The sequence below is a fragment of the Canis lupus genome, chromosome 24 (genome assembly GCF_048164855.1).
Source record: "Canis lupus baileyi chromosome 24, mCanLup2.hap1, whole genome shotgun sequence".
NCBI classification, from domain to species: domain Eukaryota; kingdom Metazoa; phylum Chordata; class Mammalia; order Carnivora; family Canidae; genus Canis; species Canis lupus.
This window is the reverse complement of record NC_132861.1, coordinates 37,023,209-37,043,820: the sequence shown is the minus strand read 5'-3', so window position 1 is coordinate 37,043,820 and position 20,612 is coordinate 37,023,209. Positions and strand designations below refer to the sequence as shown.

Here is a 20,612-nt window from a genome sequence, read left to right as displayed (position 1 = left end):
ATGGTCAAATTACTTTTTTTTTTTTTTTTACACAGACTTGTTTCTTGAGCTGAGAACTCACTAACAGACTTACTCTGCAGTATGCTTTTGTCTGCTGAATTAAAACATCAAAAAACAACCACCGAGAAAACCCATCATAACCTATGTGTAGGTTTTTAGCAGTAAGAAGCTACTAGTGACAGATGCCTAGCCATTGTCTTGTGAACAACTTTGTTGTAATAAACATAAACAAGACATGCACACATGAGAGTGCTACTCTCTGATGAGAGTAGCACATCTCATCTACTCTTGATCAGACTTTAAGGAGAGTCATTATACCTTAAGCAGCATGACTATGTACAGAATGTCTGAGCTATTGGAAAGCTCCAAGTGTGTGGTGGCTGTGGAGTTACGAGGTGGCTACTGCTCCCTAATACCGAATACCAGGTTTTATAACTATTTTCAGTTTTAGTTAGGGTGACTTTCTGCTGATGGCTTCAGCGTTAGCCTTCTTTTTTTTTTTCCTTTTTTTTTTTTAAAGATTTTATTTATTCATTTAACAGAGCACAAGCAGGGGGGAACAGGAGGCCTAGGGAGAGAGAGAAGCAGACTCCCTGTGGAGCAGGGTGTCTGATTCGGGGCTTGATCCCAGGACCTGACCCAAAGGGTAGACACTTAACCAACTGAACACCCAGATGCCCTGCTTTTTTTTTTTTTTTTTTTTTTTTTTTAAGATTTTATTTTTAAGTAATCTCTACACCCAGCTTGGAGCTCGAACTCACAATCCCTCCCCCAAGAGTCACATGTGCTACTGACTGAGTCAGCCAGGTGCCCTGTGTAAATCATTTTTTTCCTTTTTTTTTTTTTTTTTAAAGTGAATCATTTAATGGGGGGTGGGGGTGGGGGACCAGCCTGCTAGGTTGAAACAGAACTTTGCAAAGGAAATTTAATCCCTTGCTTAGGAACGTGGGGATTTAAAATTAAACCTATTCATTTGTCAGTAGGGTCATGGACCAATATTGCAAGCATATTGCTTTCACTGCTGTTTACGGAATGAATATATGTAATGAATTTGCCTTATCCTCTCTATTCCTTGTGTTTATAAGCTTGTGAAAAAATCAGGTACTACTTATGCAACTTCACTGAGATTTGACTTTGCAAGTACAATTTCCTCTGCGCTTTTAAATTCAAGAAGGTATTAAATGAGATTCCTGAAAGTCAGAGAGGAACAAATTAAACCTAAGGCTAATCTGAATCCCAAGATATTTTGAAGGCTGGTGGGTTGGTTTTGTTTTGGAGGTAGAGGTTGTTGTGTCTGATGTTGGGGAGCTCTGAAGTGAGACTTGCTGATCAAGTATTTGTCAGTGTCAGTATTTGTCTTTCATGTTTCTTTTAGGTTAATGTTTGAAATTTATTAATCAGGTTGAGTAAAATAGGTACCTGCCCTAAGGGCTTTCCTGCTTAGTGGAAAAGCTGTGATTTATAAAGTAACACCATAATGAAATAAAGTGATCACAAAAAGCCTTGGGCAGAGAGGCTTTGTAAGCAATTGTAGACTATTTACCCAGGTCAGTTTGTTTAATTATTATTATTCTTGCTGTTCCCATCAGAATTGTCATTTCTAATAGTAGGATCCCTCAAAATGTTTAAACCAAATCTTGCTACTGTAGAAAATAGGCTCATATTTCTTCTTAAAGTCCAAACCGTTTCTTTAAAGACTAACAGATGTTTGCCCTCCTCTTCAGTCAGTGAAAGGTGACAGTTAAGTGAACTCTTACTGGTTTCTTTCCTCTTTGCTTTTCAACACCACGTTTAGTGGAAGTAGATTTGTATCCCTTTGGGTTTTTGACTGAAGCACACACCCATCTCCTTCCTGCCTCCCTGGAACTGGTTCAAGATTTGGAGAGAAGGGTTTGTTTGGGGGCGTTTCCTTGGTCTTATCTCTGTCTGAGCATATGCTAGGGTTGAATTTATTTTGACCCTTCCACTTTAAATTTGGAACCGAAGCAAGAGTTTAAAGTACGACAGGAGAAGAGTCTGCTGAACTTTAAACATGAGGGATCCAGGGAGGAAGGTGCGTACATGCATTCAGAAGCCTTCTCATAGAGGTTGGCCATCTTTATTCGTATACATAATTTTAAGCTGATAACTACTAGGCAAAGGGAAATATTTAAAACTACATTAAGATATATGTGATGCTTATATTGTGTGCTTATGTGCTTAATTTTACAACAATGCCTCCAGTATTGAGTTTTGAAATTGATAGCAGAAAAAGTCAATTCTGAGTTTTTATTTGAAAATCTTTTAGGAGGATGAGTATTTATAAGGAAAAATGAATATATCATCTGTGACTGATCTCCAGTGGAATGACTACAAAAGTATAGATGTTTTAGGCATTTCATCATTTTGTCTTCTAAAGCATAAAATTTAAGAAGCTATAAATGGTTATTATTAGATAAGATCACCCATGTTCTCCTCAGAGTTGAGAAACAAGTATCTCTCCATTGCTTATTACTTACCTTTGTCTAGTGGTTTTGTGCATGGTACTTTGAGTGGGCTGGACTGATTTCTTCCTTGACTGATCTTTTCCAGAGCCTGGCCCAACTAGAGAATCTGTGCAAACAGCTTTATGAGACAACAGACACAACCACTCGACTCCAGGCAGAGAAAGCCTTGGTTGAATTCACCAACAGCCCTGATTGCCTGAGCAAGTGCCAGCTACTCCTCGAAAGAGGAAGTGTACGTAAGATTTGAAGAATCCTGAAGGAGAAGAAAAGTTTAGGAAAGTGTATTCAAAGTTTAAGGGTGAATTGGGATAGCTTGTGTTCTATAACCCTTCTAGGTGCCTCTGACTTCTTAATTTCACCTTTAAAAAGCACCATAGCTAGCCACCAGGTTGACAGTGAAAGGACACACAGCCTCATCAGGAAAATCTCATTGAATATATATTTTATTCTGTCATTTTTCATCTTGAATCAAATTTCTGGGACTTTTTTCTGTTTCTCACAATTAAGTACCACTTCATATCCTTTACTGACAAGACAGAGCTATATATGAATGATCCTTCCTACCCACATAGCCCATGTCACTGTGCAAGCACCCCAGTGGTCTCTGAGGCCTCCTGTATACCACAGCTGCTGCTTATTGCCTTGCAGGCATGAGGAGTGGGGAGGAATCCACAATGAAAACCACAAGTCATTGTTTTAAAAATGGAATCAGAACCTCTTGGAGCTAAAAATGGCAGTGTAGTGATCAATGTAATGCTGTCAGTGAGACATAGTTTGATTCAATTAGCATTTGGGGCAAGAGGGAGGTCTTAGAAAGGCTAAGTAAGAGTCCAACCAGGGCATCCTGAAAGGGCCCTGAAAGAGTCAGAATCCCAACTAGACTAGCAGCTAGCATTCTGCTTAAGACGGGAAGGATATGTGGAAAGAACAAAAGCAGTTTAATTTGTTTTGAAGGTAAAATTCTGGATGACTTCATGTTTGAATTTTCATTGACAGTGTTACAGTATTTGTTCAGTTGGCTAAAAATTACCCTTCAGTAGCTAAGAGAGCTAACTCTTTTTCCAAGCATAGGAAGGTTACAGAGTCCTGGTCAGAGACTATATAGTGCTCTGTTCCATTTTTGCATGTAGTATGTTATGTATTTCTTTCCAGTCCCTTAATCTTAGGATTGACCCACTTATATTTGTATATTTTGTGCTAAAGGTCAAGCATAACCAGCTCTTCCAGGTGACTTCCACTGGAGCCATACAGTATCATCTCTGACACTGTTAATTCCAGATCTTCATGTTGACAGTCAGTAAATAAAACAAGCTGCAATAAAACAGGATTGGTGTGGTACTAAAAACAGTTATAGTGGATTCTTCCTTCTAATCTCTATTGATTTAGCAGATTTATGGAAACTATGTATAAAAACCACCTAGACGTTGTATAGTGTATAGTTACAGTTGTATGTTGTATTCTATAAAGTAGCCTCTTGCATTATTAGTGTTTGACACACCTGCTCTAATCAGTTTAAACCATATTCAGGGGTATTGAAAAAAAACATGTCGAAGTCACTTCATAGATTTTGTTTAAGCATAAATTTTTGTTTGTAACTGGTGGTATTATGCAGTGCCTGTGGATAGCCTAGTGTTTTAAGGATTTTTAATGTTATAGGAAATTGTCCTTGACCTTTGATTAAATTATTTTTAGTGGGTCTGAGTCTGTCCCTGTTATAGGACGTTATCATAATAGAAACATGTGGAAGAATTCGCACATGGCTCTTTTTTATACATTATGGTCAGTTGGAATGCTCTGATTCTCCATAAGTTTAAAACTCATAAAATCCACATGGGAGAATGTGCTAATACTGTACTCTTGCATATAGGGCATGATTTTTCTTTCTCATAAATGTTATAAATTTACTTTAAAACTAGCATATACATCTCGCAAAACTGGATCTGATTGATAGCCATGTTGATGTAAAGATGTAGTTGCACAATGTAGTGGTTCCCTCTGACACTGCATTGTTTTTGTTTTTGTTTTAACTTTCTAATGGTATACTATAGGAATACTTTGAGTTGAAACTTTTTGAACATCACTGTAACAAGGCTTTTAACAGATTACTTGGTTTAAATGAAAGAAGAGATCCATCTTCTAAAGATTTGTCTTCTTAATAACTCTCTGAAATGATCTTCTCTAGAGTGGGCCCCCTCTGAGTGATGCAGAATCTGCACTGGATTCAGTTCAATCAGGCCATTCACTTTATACTGTACCTTGTTCATTACTGAAATCAGCTCAGTGAACATATACTCTATGTGGGACTCATTTTTCCTTAGACCCTCTAAAATGCAGAGGATCAGATAGGGCAAAACTGATTAATATTTCTGGAATCTGAGCATAGATCTCCAAATAAAAAACCTCGTGACTGAGTAACTCAATAAAATTGAATTCTGAGTCCTTTTCCTCATCTTTCCACAGTCCTCTTACTCCCAGTTACTGGCAGCTACATGCCTTACAAAGCTTGTATCACGCACAAACAACCCTCTACCATTGGAGCAACGCATAGATATTCGTAAGTAGAGAATCTGTTTTCAAGAAATTGTATGTTTAATGATATGCTAGTAATAATTAAATGTATGTTTGATAATGTTCTGAAATTGGTAAGCATAAAAAATATATAGAATCTAGTTTTTTTCCTAGAATTTGGGGCTTTTGAAAGTATAGAGGATCTGATATAATTATTTTTAGATAAAGTCCTAAGTCATCCCATTTGTTAGGAGATTTCTTTCCTTTGGTCCCTACTACCACTATTAACTAAGAAAAATATTGTTAAGAATTTTGAATTCTGTACAAGCATGTTATTTAGCTATCTAGGAGTAGATTCACAGTTGCCATATTCCAGGGTCTTCATTGTGACAGGTATAAAATCCTGAATTAAAAAGCCTACCAGTCATAAATTCAAAGTCCCATTTCTCAGTTGCATTAAGAATTAAGAGAATATAACAGAAACAAGAATTATGGAGACTTAGGAGAAATGGTTATGTTTTCTTTTTTTCTTTTGTATCTCCAGTTACAACTCTTCTTAAAGCTACATTATGACTTGCACTTTCTTACTGTTAGATATATCACCATGTTAGAAAGCAGGGAGAAAAAAAATAATAGAAGAAAACTAAGGCAATCATGGGAAATAAGCTAAATTTACCATTTCCTGGATGTTTAATATATTTAAAGATGTGTGCCCTTCCCTGGCAGAGATTTCCAATTATGTGGATTTTTTTGTTTTGTAGGGAACTATGTGCTCAACTACCTTGCCACTCGGCCAAAATTGGCTACTTTTGTGACACAAGCACTTATTCAGTTATATGCCAGAATCACAAAACTGGGCTGGTTTGACTGTCAGAAGGATGACTATGTCTTCAGAAATGCAATCACAGACGTCACAAGGTTCTTACAGGTACGATGTGTATATGTGATGGAGTAGGAATGTGAGAAGCAACATGTATTTGCTTATATAGTGATCTACTTTTTTTTTTTAATTACACAAAATGGAATTATTTTATACATTCTCTTCTATGTCTTTTTTACCTTTAATGTTCCTTAGCTTTATATGTTTATATGTCAGCACAAACTCCATTTTTTCTAATGCCTATATACTATGCCAGTCTTAAAATACCATAACTTAATTAACTAATGTCTTATAGGTGGACCTTTAGTTTGGTTCTATACTTTGTTAAGTAGACACATCAGTGAATATCCTAAAATAATTACACCTGTCATACGTGGAATAAGTATGTGTTTCTACGGTGAATTCCTAGCCTTAGAATTATACGGTCAAAGGGATATGTGTATTTTTGGCTTTCAAAGATATTTCCAAATTATCTTCAAAAAAGTTGTGTCCTACAACAATTAAAAGAATGCTTGCCTAGTCCTCTGTACCTCCACCCTAGGAACTCAGCTGTTTATTTTTCCAATATTTAATAGGTAAAAAGAATTAGCATTTCAACATTTGAGTTATGAATGAGACAGAACAAATGTTCATGTTAATTTACACTTTTTTTTTTTTCTGTGAACTTCCTATTTACATCTTCTGTAAATCTAGTTTTTGGTCTCTTTGTGAATTGTATTACACATCTACTTATTGCTTAACTTAGATGTATTTTGCCAGTTTCTCTTTGTATAATGGGTGTGGTATGATGCCATGAGTATGTTTTAAATACAAAAGGTTTCAGTCTTGATGAAGTCAAAGTTAGCAGCCTTCCTGTGTAGCAGTTAACGTTTTATGTCCTGCAAAGCAACAGCCTTAAACTACCTTATCTGGGCGGTTTTAGTAGCTACACAGGATTCCACCATTTCCAAAGCGTGGCTGCAATTCCGTTGCTGAAACCTAGCTACACGCACCAACCTGTACCTTACGTTGTTTTTACCAGGATAGTGTTGAATACTGCATCATTGGCGTCACAATTTTATCTCAGCTAACCAATGAAATTAATCAAGTAAGTGCTACAGCCTTCCTCATTGAAGTAAGTGCCATATTTTTTCTTAGTATTGGTGTTTTCTGCTATGTGTGGGATGATCTTTTTTGGCAGTTGTGTGCTTTTGCGGTAAGTGATTAATGCCCTTTGAAACAATAGTTCCATTGGGTTTTCCTCTGTAAGTGCAGCCTACCTCATTCTTAATGTCCTGGTCCTCTTCTGTCTCCAAAACATTTTATCCTCCACCAGCTCTCCTTGCTGGTATTAATGTTCATTGTGAGAGCTGAGAGCAGCTGTCCTAAGTCAAAACCTTAATGAATTACTGCTTTGCTAATCAAAGAGAATGCATCCAAAAAAGGGATCACAGAACTAGAACCAGAACCATTTGTGTGCCACTTCTGCTAAATACATTAGTATGTGTTTATAATCCTTTAAAACTCAATTCCTATATGCTATTATTAAAGACTTTTCTGGTGATCATTTTAGAATGCATAAAGCATTCTTCTTAATACCAAATAATTTTTTGAGTAGTCCTTGATGTCACAGGTTACTACAGAGGAAACACCAGTGGCTTTCTTTCGCTCTGGCTTTTTTTTTTTTTTTTTTTAGTCATTTACTTTTGTATCCAGCTAAAATTTCGTAATTATTGAACAGGCCCCTATTAATATTAGTTGTGACATCTCACCCTTCAGTCGCAAGCTGTGAATTACATTGGCATCACTGTTGCTATTGCGCATATTTATGCAGATCTGTATATTAACCCTGAGAAATGTTTACTATGAAGCAGTACTATTTTAAATGCATCAACCTCTGGCCATTTAAACTCTCTGTCACATGCGATCCCCACTATGGTCAGTAATATCAAAATAATAAAAGCTTGTACTTCTGAGTTGCTGATGTGTGGCAGGTGCTGTTCTAAGAAATTTACTGATAGCAGCTAATTTTATTCTCACAATAATCCAGGTTCCATCACCATCCCATTTTCTAAAGAAGGAACCTGAGGCACATAAAGGTCAATAATTTGCCTAAGGTATCACAGGTAGCAAGCAAGCATATCAGAATTTAAAGCCATATAGTCTTAGTACGGAGCCTGTACTCTTAACTAATTTACTATTGAACCATGTTACCTTTGTAATAGGAGAGTGTGCATGCTGTTAATGTTCTCCTCTTTGAAGCTTGTACCCCCCCAAAATACACCAGTCTTGATATTTTGAACTCCAAAATTTTATTTGTCTTTCTTAATAAAACAATAGAAATATGTGTAATATATTTAATGTGTGTAGTTATTCTCTGTATTATGATCAGTGTAAATGATTATATATGGAATATGGTATATAATCTGGCAATGCCATATTATCCAAGACATTTATGGTAACACAGTGACACTGAAGCTAGAATTGGGAGGTATTTTGAACCTCTGCCAAACTTAGTTTTCTTTTAATTTTTTTTTTGGTCGTCAGATTTGAATCAGAAAGCTTATTTCTGTTATCCCTGTTTGAACTTCGAAATAAAATCAAGGGGAGGGGTGCCTGGCTGGCTCACTCAGAAGATCACCTGACTCTTGATCTCAGGGTCGTGAGTTTGAACCCCACGTTGGGTGTAGAGATTACTTAAATAAAGCCTTTAAAAAGAAAATCAGGGAGAGTCTATAACCTGATTGTCAGAAATCTTGCTGTATTCTTTAATGTGCCAACGGCAAATGAACCCCTTCTCAGATAAATTGATTGGTATATAGAAGAGATTTAAGCTTTTAGTAGGTGGTTGGTCTAAAAAACCCCCTGGTTATGGTTTGGTGCCTCCCTTTGGCCCAGGGCGCGATTCTGGAGTCCCGGGATCGAGTCCTGCATCAGGCTCCCGGTATGGAGCCTGCTTCCTCCTCCTGTGTCTCTGCCTCTCTCTCTCTGTCTGTGTCTATCATAAATAAATAAATAAATAAATATTTAAAAAAATAAAAATAAAAATTCCCTGGTAACCTTGAAACCCCTTTATATTCCACTTACCGAAGTGCCTGTATGTCAGGAACAGAGGGCATACTAAAGAAGTAAAAGAGCCTTTAACCACAAAAAACCTTAAAGTTTGGCTGAGAAGAGGGAACAGAGGAAAAAGTGAGAGACCAATGCAGCCCTTCAATTAAGTGCTCACTTCTGGGGTAGAGACTATGTGTTGAAATAGGTTAGAGAAGGCAGAGGGTATTATGGACTATTGTCAGCATAAGTTCATGACTGTCGGTTAATGGCTGCTTTGGAAATGCTGTGGTAACTTTAGCCCTGGGTAGATTGTTTACCAAACCCAGTGCCACTGTCTATTTCTGAGACAACCCACAGTATAACATGTTAGTAATTATTAGCACTATCTGCCAGCAATTGGTTAAATTTTACCTCCCTAAGTGCAGAGGAAGTGAAAACTTGGCAGTAGAGATGCTTACCTCTTTTTCCATCTTCTGTCTGTAAGCTAGAGACATATCCTGGCTAGCTGTTAGCAGCTTATTATCCTTTGCATCCTCTCATTATACATCAGTTAACAGTGGTTTAAACATTAAAAATGTATTTTGTATGTAAGTTGATTTTATTAGAAATCCCACTTTATTTGAAGTCTACATGAAATATTTTTCTTTGCAATTAATTCTAAAACTTGGATTGGCTTATCTTTCTGCACAGGCCGACACCACCCATCCTTTAACCAAGCACAGAAAAATAGCCTCTTCTTTCCGAGATTCATCGTTATTTGATATCTTTACACTTTCCTGCAATTTACTAAAACAGGTGAGATTATAGGTTGGGCCCTGCTTCCCAGTCCCCTTTGAAAGGATGAGAATGTGTGAGGACCTGTTAAAGATCAGCTCTAAGCTGACCTCTCAAGAGTTGGTACAGCTCTCACCGTCTTTCACGAAACACTTGTCTCCAGGATGTGGAAGAAAGTGCCACACTGACCACAAACATTAGAGAGGGGATTGGAATCACCTTATTTCAGAACTGTTCCCCTAAGCAAAGTGCAGTAAGTGAACACGTATCCCAAAGAATCTAGTTTACCACAAAGTTTGGGATTTTGTTGTTTGCTTTTTTATACCCACATAAAATCTTCCTGCATGGAGGAAAGGCATGTTAGCTTTATGGTGTTTGGATTCTCAGAGCTCTAAAAGCAGGTTCAGACTGCATTGTTAGCATACTGAAACGGCTGGCTCCCCTGCCTCCTGCTGAGTTACAGGCAGCACATAAACAAGCAACATCTGTAAGGAAAAGTAGGTTTTGAATTTTTAACATCCATCTAGATTTCATAACCCGAAGGGGCAGACAGTTACCACATAAGGAAATTACCTGTTTTAAAACAGAAAATGGGTGCTGAGGTCCATTTATGGATGAGTTTAACTAGAAAGGAAATGCTCACCTATGTGTCGTGCACATTGATAGCAATCTGTAGGGTCCCTTGTCCCCATAGAAAGCTAAATGAGGTTAGCTTCTGGCTGTCTCTTCATTTTGGGTTGTCTATTTGGTTTGGTTTGTTGTGGGGTTTATTCTTAGTCTCATTTTCCATTATGCTTCGAGTTTTAGAAGCAAGTTTGGATTCTTTGTGTTGTCCCAGTTAACGATGTTCATTTTTTTCCTCAATTGCGTAGTTCTACCTCAGAACTCCCACAGTCCTCGAGTTGGGCAAGCTGCCTGGCAAAAAACTATTGAACCCTCTAAGGTGGGGAAGCTTTTGATAAAACTGTAGATTGACTCCTCCTGGCCGATACCATCAAAAATAATTAGCCAACTAGTCACTGAAGTCAAAGGCCCCATCTAGAACTAACTAGGATCTCATAGCGAATGGAGTACCCACCCATCCCATATTGCTTCAGAATCCCATGTGTCCACTATGTGTACAACATGTAAAGAATACATGTCAAAAGGAAGATTTCTTTAAATACCAATTTTATGTTTTTACAGTAAATAAGAAGCTAGGATTTTCATAGTGACGTTAAGGTGACACAAGTGCAGCATCTTTTGCAGGGGAAACATCATTTTGTTGAGTTGAAATACTGTCCTCCTTTTCTGGCTTAACAGCCTTCTCAGGAGTCTGGCAGCCAGTTGGAAGAGAGGAGTGATTGTTTGGGCCTCATTATGTGGTAATTTTTACAGGCTTCAGGAAAGAATCTAAACTTGAATGATGAAAGTCAGCATGGCTTGCTCATGCAACTGCTCAAACTCACTCATAACTGCCTAAACTTTGATTTCATCGGCACTTCTACTGATGAGTCCTCAGATGACCTGTGCACAGTACAGATTCCCACCAGCTGGAGATCAGGTAATAGCACTGTGCCACCTAGAATAAACTGCTGCCCACCCCTACATAACGTCTGCAAGACAATCTGAAGAACCCCTGACAGTCCCTTGCTGGCTTTTAGAGGAAACTTAGAAGGTCAGCATCTGTCTTGAAAAAGGGAGATAGAGAGTGTTGGATGAATCTTACAGATCCCTCAGCTTGGGAGAACTTTGAATTACTGGGTTACTCACAGATGTGAGTTTGACCTTCTCACATTCATCACCTATAGACTTCTGTGATCTTACTCATTTCAGGTCACTTCTAGATTTAAACATAAAATCGGAGAAAAGAACTTATTTTTGTGTTCTTCAGGATCAAACTTCTTCCTTTAAACACATTCCTGATTGTCTTAAGTTCTCTGAGAATCATAAGAATGAATCTGCTCCTTAGAGGAGCTAAAACCTAGTACTTTAAAAAATGAGAAAACAGGAAAAACAAAGAGCCCCTTTTAGCTTATCAGTTTGAAAGGAAATAAACACTGAGAAAAGCAGAGGATGTGCCCCCTAATACATAGTGCTGTAAGTATGCCGCTAGCAATGAGCAGACGCACTCAGTAATGACTCCTTTGTCTCTTTTCAGCATTCTTAGATTCTTCAACTCTGCAGCTGTTTTTTGACCTGTATCATTCCATCCCTCCTTCATTTTCACCTCTGGTGAGTCAGGCCCACAGTTTACAAAGCTAACCTACTACTAGAAAGTAGCAATGGTGAATGAGCCTTACGCTCCTTCATTTTGTTGTACCAAATCACACAAGTAAAGCATGTGATACTAGGAATACTAGGGTTAGTTATCTAGCCTTTTGTGGTAAAGCTCGTGGCCTAAAAATTCTTGCAGTAAAGTCTTAATTCTCTTTAAATTTTTCCCGCTAAAGACAAATTGCTGCAGATGTCAAGGCTCTTTTGGTCTCATCTTGAATCTGACTTTATACTGTACTGTTTGAGAACAGCCACAGGCTACAGTAGAGGAGGTTCAGCTTGTATTATCTAATTAAAAATTATCCTGCCCACAATTTTTGAATATCCTTCAGGCATGTATTACATGAGTGCTAACTGGAAACTGTAAGGGGAAGGCACATTTGTATACTATCCTGTATAACATTCGAGAGCTCTTAGAATGATGTATTTCTCCTTTAAAACAGTAATTACCATCCTCAAATCTCAGAGTTCATCCAGGTCCTGAAAGACACCGGCCTAGTATTTCAGATTGGTATAAAGTGCTACTGTACGAAACACAAACAAAACAGTAAAGTAATGGGTGTTTTGCTTAGTACTGTTTTCCTGGTTATTATGGTACTTTTCCAAATGTAGACCTTAGCACTAGTAGAAACATGAATTCAATATTGTTTGTATCATTAGGTTTACTTCAGGAAAAGGTAGCTCACTCAAGAGAGGTAGTTTGTGAAAGGCCAATTGGTAAAGATGTGGGCAACACTAAGGGAATCCGACAAGGAGTGGTGAGGTGAGGTACACCCTCTAGGGGGTTGCAGTAGTGGGGAGCCCTAGTGGGCAAGAAGAGGAAACGCTGGAAAGAGCTGAAGCTGTGATTTGGTGACAGCTGGGAGGGGACACTGCCAGTCATGGCCCAGCCAGGGGTCCAGAAGGGATGCCTCTTTTCTTCCTGCCTTTAATCTCTCCCCAGTACTTTGCAGTGATTGAAGCCTACTAGAGGCAAGAGGGCAGCGGAGCTCTGGCCACTTACTGGTGGGCAGAAGTCAGCCTCCCAGGGAACAGAGCAATCTGGAGAATGATAGAAGATAGATCTGGAGGGGCAAACAATATTAATATCTAACACAGTGGGGAAAGGGTAAAATGTTTTCAGTGTAAAGCCTATTCTTTTTCAGGACACAGATCTAATTCGGTTATTTCATTATGGCAAAACCTGATTAGCCAAAAGTCTTAATGAAGCAGGGAAAACTAAAACTTAAACTATGAACTGTATGGTATTTTCAAGCCTTAAATATATATATCTTAAGAACCAAAGAAGCCATTGGGTGGTCAAAGAATAATACTTAATTTCCAGACTATGAATTTAACTAGTTAGCATGGTAACTTGTATCTAATTATCTTTTTCTTTTCTTTCAATAAAGCTTTTTCAAGTATTGTTAGCTGCACCTTCCCTAATCTTTCTATATCATTATAATGGTAGCAGAGGTTGAAAGGATAGAGTTAGGGCATATGTAAAGAAGAATATTATAGGAGGGGAGGGGGATAGTCTGGAGTAGCCATATCATCTTTTAATTAGTTGTGTTTGGGTTGTGCCTGCTTTTTAGGTATTATCCTGCTTAGTACAGATTGCCTCAGTCAGAAGATCCCTGTTTAACAATGCAGAGAGGGCCAAGTTTCTCTCACATCTTGTTGATGGTGTTAAACGAATACTGGAAAACCCACAGGTAAGAGTTTTGAGAATTTATTTTTATTTGAATACATATATAAATAATGTATGTTGTGCATGTGTATGTATGTAATTAGTATATGCCTTTCTGTTGGGTCAGAAGGAGATCCATCTAAAGGCCACACTTAACAGAAATCCTAGAGAGTCATTCTTCAGATTTAAGTGAATCTGTATCTGTAGACAGATTCTTGAGAGTGTTTACCCAAATGGGGAGCTTGTATCCTCTAGCATCAGAAATGCAGGAGTTGGGGGAAAGGATACTTTGACACGAGAAAATAAGGAGAAACCTAGTCATTTTTCTCCCAAGAAATTAAGAATCTAGAGTTTGGGTTTTGTTTTTGTTTCCTTTTTTTAATGTACATTATTTACCAAAGTGTATAGGGCTGCTTTTAGGTAAGAAGGGAGATATTCCCATTCCAGTATTCATTCCATAATTTGATTGCCCTTTTTGTGTTTTTCAGTCCCAAAGGTTCCGCCAACGCCTAGTTCTTTTAAAGTACTACTTCTCTACACTAGGAAATACCATATAAGCATTTCATTTTTAAATATACTCAGTTCTGTCCCTCTTGGTAATAATTCTTTTTTTAAATTGAAGTTCATTGACTCAGAATGTACATTAGTTTCAGATGTACAACGTAGTGAAACGATTCTCTATGTTATGCCATGCTTACAAGTGTAGCTCCCATCTGTCACCACAGAATCCTTTTACAGTATCATTGACTATATTCCCTGTGCTGTGCCTCATCCCCGTGACTTCTTCACTGCATAAGTGGGAAGCCTGTGTTTCCCACTCCCCTTCGTCCATTTTTGACCATGTCCCCAGTGCCTCCCCTCTAGCTACCCTCAGTTTGTTCTCTTTATTTATGGATCTGTCTCAGCTTTTTTTGTTTGTTTGTTCTTTTGTTTCATTTTTTAGATTCCACATATAAGTCCTATGGTATTTGTATTTCTTTAACTGACTTAGTTCACTTAGTATAATACCCCATAGGTCCATCCACTTAATCGCAAGTGGCAAGATCTTGGTCTTTTTTATGGTTGAATAATATTACATTGTATGTATATGCATGTATGTAGGTATACACACACACACATACCACTTATTCTTTATTCATTTGTCTATAGTGGACACTTAGGTTGCTTCCATAGCTTGATTATTGTAAATAATGCCACAGGACACAGAGGGTTGCATATATCTTTTCAAATTACTGTTTTTGTTTTCTTTGGGTAGATAACCAATAGTGGAATTACTGGATCATACAGTATTTCTATTTTTAATTTTATGAGGAACCTCCATACTGTCTGCCACGATGACTACACCAGTTTGCATTCGCACCAGCAGTGCACTTGTTCTTTCTTGTCTTTTGGGTCAAGTTTTTAGGTTTTTTTGTTTTGGGTTTTTGTTTTTGTTGTTGTTTTGCTTTGTTTTTTATGCCCCTATGTGGGCTCCCTGTTCAGCAAGGAGTCTGCTTCCCTCCCTCTGCCCCTCCTTGTGCTCATGTGTGTGCACATATACGCTCTCTCTCTTTCTCTCTCTCAAATAAATAAATAAAATCTTTTTAAAAAGAGGGATGCCTGGGTGGCTCAGCAGCTAAGCGCCTGCCTTCAGCCCAGGGCATGATCCTGGAGTTCCAGGATCGAGTCCCACATCGGGCTCTCTGCATGGAGCCTGCTTCTCTCTCTGCCTTTGTCTCTGCCTCTCTCTCTGTGTGTATCTCATGAATAAATAAATAAAATCTTTAAAGAAAAAGAGACGCCTGCATGCCTCAGTGGTGGAGTGTCTGCCTTTGGCTCAAGGCATGATCCCGGGATTCCAGGATCAAGTCCCACATCAGACTTCCTGCATGGGGATCCCTGGGTGGCACAGCGGTTTGGCGCCTGCCTTTGGCCCAGGGCGCAATCCTGGAGACCTGGGATCAAATCCCACGTCGGGCTCCTGGTGCATGGAGCCTGCTTCTCCCTCTGCCTGTGTCTCTGCCTCTCTCTGTCTCTCCCTGTGTGACTATCATAAATAAATAAAAATTAAAAAAAAAAAAAAGAAGAAGAAAAATAAGACTTCCTGCATGGAGCCTGCTTCTCCCTCTGCCTGTGTCTACCTCTCTTGTTCTCTGTGTCTCTCGTGAATAAATAAGTAAATAAAATCTTTAAAAAAAGAGAGAGTACATGCTCTAAAAAAGTAAATAATTTTTTTAAAAAAGTAATATGCTTTAGTGACTGAGCCAGACAGGTGCCGCAGTATTTCTGTCTTTTTAATAACTAGCTGTTCTGACAAGTTGTAAGGGGATATCTCATTGTGATTTTGATGATTAGTGATATTAAGCATATTTTCATGGGTCTGTTGGCCATCTGTATGTCCTCTATGGGAAAATGTCTCTTCAGATCCTCCCATCATGTTTTAGCCAGATTGTCAAGTTGCATGAGTTCTTTACGTATTTTGGATACTATCCCCTTATCAGATATATCCATTTGCAAATATCTTTTCCCATTCAGTAGGTTATCTTTTCATTTTGTTGATGGTTTCCTTCACTATGCAAAAGCTTTTTATTTTGGTATAGTCCCAATAGTTTATTTTTGCTTTTTGTTTGTCTTGCCTGAGGACACATATCCAAAGAAATGTTGCTGTGGCTGATGTCAAGGAGATGACTGCCTACTTTCTCTTCTAGGAATTTTATGGTTTCAAGTCTCAAGTTTAGGTCTTTAGTCCATTTTGAGTTTATTTTTCTGTATGATGTAAGGAAGTGGTCCAGTTCGGCTTTTTGCATGTTGCTGTCCAGTTTTCCCAACACCATTTATTGAAGACTGTTAAAAAAGCATTTATTCATTCAGCAAATATGTAGAGCACCTACTATGTGTTAGGGATATGGTAGTGAACAAAATAAAGTATGCTAATCAAGGAAGACCAACGTAAGAAGACAGTTAAATACGTTGGTATAATATGCAAACAAATCCAAAGTGTTTGATTATAAAGTAAATATATAAACATACTAGTATAAGATCTTTAAAACTTATTATAGCAATGATAATATAATGTAAATAAATTAAGTATTTGTGTAACTTTGCCACTGAATATAGTCTTATTTACTGATAAATTTGACAGATGTAGAAATGAAAATTTCATGATCTTTGATCAGTGGGAAGCAGACAGACCAGTCACATCCTCAGTTGTGCCTCTTTTCTATTATTAATCAGCTTTACAACTTTAGGCAAGTAATGTGATCCCTCTGGGCTTCCATTTCAGACTTTAAATTGAGGCTCCTAATTTCATCTCACAGGATGATTGATAAGAACAGATGAGATAATAGATGTGACCATCCCTTTTAAAAGTTACATCTTTAAAAATTGTTTTTAAACCATTCTATAGATGTATCTTTCTAAGTGAGGGCATGTAGCTCAGATTAAATGATTGTCCCCTCGTGCCATCCCAAATGTCATTCTGGAAGTATAGTGCATCACATTTTACATTTTATTTTCCTCCTGTGCTGTCACCAGAGTTTATCAGACCCAAACAATTACCATGAGTTTTGCAGACTACTGGCCCGATTGAAGAGTAACTATCAACTGGGAGAATTAGTAAAGGTGGAAAACTATCCTGAGGTCATCCGATTGATAGCTAACTTCACAGTGACCAGCCTACAGGTTTGTCTTTGATTGTTTGTCTCTCTTTACTACACATTGGAACCTCTTCTCTTGCTCATTGGTTTTAAACTTATAAGAATACAGGCATACCTCATTTTATTGCACTTCACAGATGATACTATGTTTTTTACAAGTTGAACGTTTATGGCAACCCTGCATTGAGCAAGTATGTCGGTGCCATTTTTCCAACAGCACTTAATGTCTCTGTGTCACATTTTGGTAATTCTCATAATATTTCAGACTTTCTCCTGTTTGTTATAGTGATCTGTGACCAGTGATTACAACTGCCTGAAAGTTCAGATGATGGTTAGCATTTTTAGCAATAAGATATTTTTTAGTTAAGGTTATGTACATTTTTTTTAGACATAATGCTGTTGCACACTTACTAGATTGTAGTGTAAAACATAACTTTCTTATATGTGCTGGAAAACCAAAAAGTTCATTTGACTTGCTTTATAGCAGTGGTGTGGAATCAAACCCATAGTGGTATCTCCAAGATGTGCCTGTATTCCCTTTTCTTCCCCCAGGCAAAAATGAATATAAATTTAGGGCAACCCTGCAGAGTAGTTACTGCAGCCTGCTTGTTTGCCTAACAAAAGTGCAAGGAGTTTGGTTAGAGCAGCATGTGGGAGCTGCAAGGATAATATTTACATTATCACTCTAAAAAGGGAAGACTAGAACAGAGAGCCAGACAGAAGAATAAAGAGAAAGCTAGTGGCCTCTTTCATAGTCATGTAATATAGGACAGTGGTTCTCAAATTTTATGGCTTGCATCAAAATCATCTGAGGAGTTTGATGAAAAATACAGGTGCTGTGTTTTACCCCCATAATTTCTTGCTTCGGTAGGTCCAGGTGGATCCTTGGTGTCTCTGTGTCTAACAGGTTCTCCGGGTGATTCTCATGGATACTAATGTTTGAGAACCACTTACACAAGACTTTCCTTGTGGGAAGGCTTACACAACCAGCGTAGAACAGCTCTTTTTATTAGATTGTTAATCTCTGAAATACTAATAAGCACATTACATGAGTTGTCATGCACAGAACAAAGCCCATAAACATTTATCCCTTTTTTTTTTCTTAAGTCAAGTAGAATGGGACTAATGTGTACAAAAAAATGAGAATATGCCTCCTACTCTTTTGATTTTCCTTAGCACTGGGAATTTGCCCCAAATAGTGTGCACTATCTCCTGAGCCTATGGCAGCGGCTGGCAGCCTCTGTGCCATACGTGAAAGCCACAGAGCCCCACATGCTGGAAACTTATACTCCTGAGGTCACCAAAGCCTATATCACGTCCCGTTTGGAATCTGTGCACATCATCCTGAGGTAAGGAAAATGAGACAGCCGCATGGTGTCAGACTTGACAGAGGTCAGACACCCAGTTGTCAAGAGCGCACTTGACTTGGGCCTCCTTGGAGCTGACTCCATATTAACGGCCATTTCCTCATGTCAGCCAAATAGCAGGTGGAGCATAAAATCTGAGAACAGGCTTTCTCTGCAGCATCCTGATTCATAGCCCCCTTTTTTGCCCTCCTTAGCGATCTCTTTGAATACAAGGTATATAACAATGTTCTCTTTGTCCTTGGAGATGATTTCTTTTAAACGTGGCAGGAACATTTATAAGCTATAGATGATAAGAATCATCTATAAGTTATAGGTGCTCTAATTTCTTGAAGAAATTGGTGGATAAATAAGATGACACAATCCAGAGCTTACTAGAAGAGGGAAGAATCCTAGGCAGCTGATTATCAATTTCATGGTTTCTGTCTACCTTGACTGTTAACTGGACCAGAAATCTCTACCCAAAGAAATGTTAGACCTTTTCAGAAATGACCTATATAAATGAAGTTACTCTTTGTTTAGGGACCTTTCTTGTATATTTTTTCTGTTGGTTGTTTTTCAGGGGAATTTACTTGGACTCTGAAGGTCTGGGTTTTTTTTAAAAAATCAGGTCTTAATTGGCTCAGAGTCAAGTGCATTTAATTGTCATAAGAGTTATAGGCTCAACTACTAATGACTTGAATCATTTCAAAATCCAAGTATTTGTGAAGACCACTGGAAAGCATTGTTCTATCAGCTACATAGTTTGTTTCTGAGGATTCAGCTGGTTTCAGTGAGGCATTGTTGAGGAGTGATTACAGGTGTGGGCTCTGGGCCCAGAGAACCAATTAATAACCATGTGCTCTTGGGCAAGGTTATTAGAAGGATTAAATTACTGTGTCCTGGCCCAGTGTATGGACCATGGTACACACACAACTGTGACTCTTGTTGTATGGTAGTGGAGCTATAGCTGTTGGATTGTCATACTGTGATGTAGCAATAGACCAAGAGCTCAAGAGTATGACACAATTTTTAAGTCTAGGAGCCTAGAGAGAAGCTAGGACCTGGTATAGACCCATAGTGCCTCATCTGCGAGTCTAACATCCAAGATGTGAAAACTAAATTTTCTCATAAGTTTGGAATCAAAACTCATTCGGTGGCAAAATTTGTCATGCGCTGATAAGAAACCATTTATAGTTTTTTTAAAAACTGCTTTGTAAAAAAAAAAAAAAACTGCTTTGTATAACTATCCATGATGGTTCTACATTTTGCCACAGGAATATTTTATTTGATACACCAGAGTCCATTGAGGGTTCGTATCACATGGTAGAAGCATCATATTGACCCTTTAAAATCTGAAGATCTCTGAATTCCAAAACCTATCTAGCCACAGTGGCCTCACCACAGGGACAGGATATATGTAGTCCCAAAGGTTATTAGAGTCAACAACAAGCAAGAGACTAAAAACCAAGAGCATGGGGGGAAGCATAGGACTGAGAGGGTGGAGGCAGACGAATGTTACAGGAGCAGGAGTCCAGATCAGAAGGCTGGACACCAACACAATATATTTAAAGAAGACAGACGTTAGGGTGAAGACACCTGTCTTCCCACTTTTTGTATTTTTTTCTTGGTAAATGATACTGTTGGGATATGGGCCTCTGTCATTGGCAGTGGTGGCTAAATGCAGAAGAGTGAGAGCTGTTGTGGTGGGGTAATCAATGGCATATTTGAAGAAAGCCGCCTTCCTTCTTCTTCCCTTGGGAACAGGGATGGCCTGGAAGACCCTCTGGAGGATACAGGCCTGGTGCAACAGCAGCTGGACCAGCTGTCTACCATTGGGCGTTGTGAGTACGAGAAGACATGCGCACTTCTTGTGCAGTTGTTTGACCAGTCTGCCCAGTCCTATCAGGAGCTGCTGCAGAGTGCTAGCGCGAGCCCAATGGATATCGCAGTGCAGGAAGGTGAGTGGATGGGAGCTGTAGCCTGGAACGCGGTGCTCTCAGTACCACTTCACTCATTACCACCTCT

The 20,612-nt window shown here is 38.4% G+C and overlaps 1 protein-coding gene across 3 annotated transcripts in view; it reads left to right on the top strand.

The window, feature by feature from the left end:
- XPO7 (exportin 7) overlaps positions 1-20,612 on the top strand; it is a 91,875-nt gene that overhangs the window by 49,488 nt on the left and 21,775 nt on the right. For 2 of the 3 annotated variants that reach the window (XM_072796396.1, XM_072796395.1), the window contains exons 2-12: positions 2,572-2,718; positions 4,947-5,040; positions 5,756-5,922; positions 6,896-6,988; positions 9,598-9,702; positions 11,059-11,224; positions 11,822-11,895; positions 13,512-13,631; positions 17,120-17,266; positions 18,418-18,590; positions 20,352-20,545. In XM_072796396.1, coding sequence (XP_072652497.1) covers positions 2,572-2,718; positions 4,947-5,040; positions 5,756-5,922; positions 6,896-6,988; positions 9,598-9,702; positions 11,059-11,224; positions 11,822-11,895; positions 13,512-13,631; positions 17,120-17,266; positions 18,418-18,590; positions 20,352-20,545 — 1,480 coding nt within the window. The remainder of the gene's footprint in view (positions 1-2,571; positions 2,719-4,946; positions 5,041-5,755; positions 5,923-6,895; positions 6,989-9,597; positions 9,703-11,058; positions 11,225-11,821; positions 11,896-13,511; positions 13,632-17,119; positions 17,267-18,417; positions 18,591-20,351; positions 20,546-20,612) is intronic. The other variant, XM_072796397.1, reaches the window with a different exon arrangement.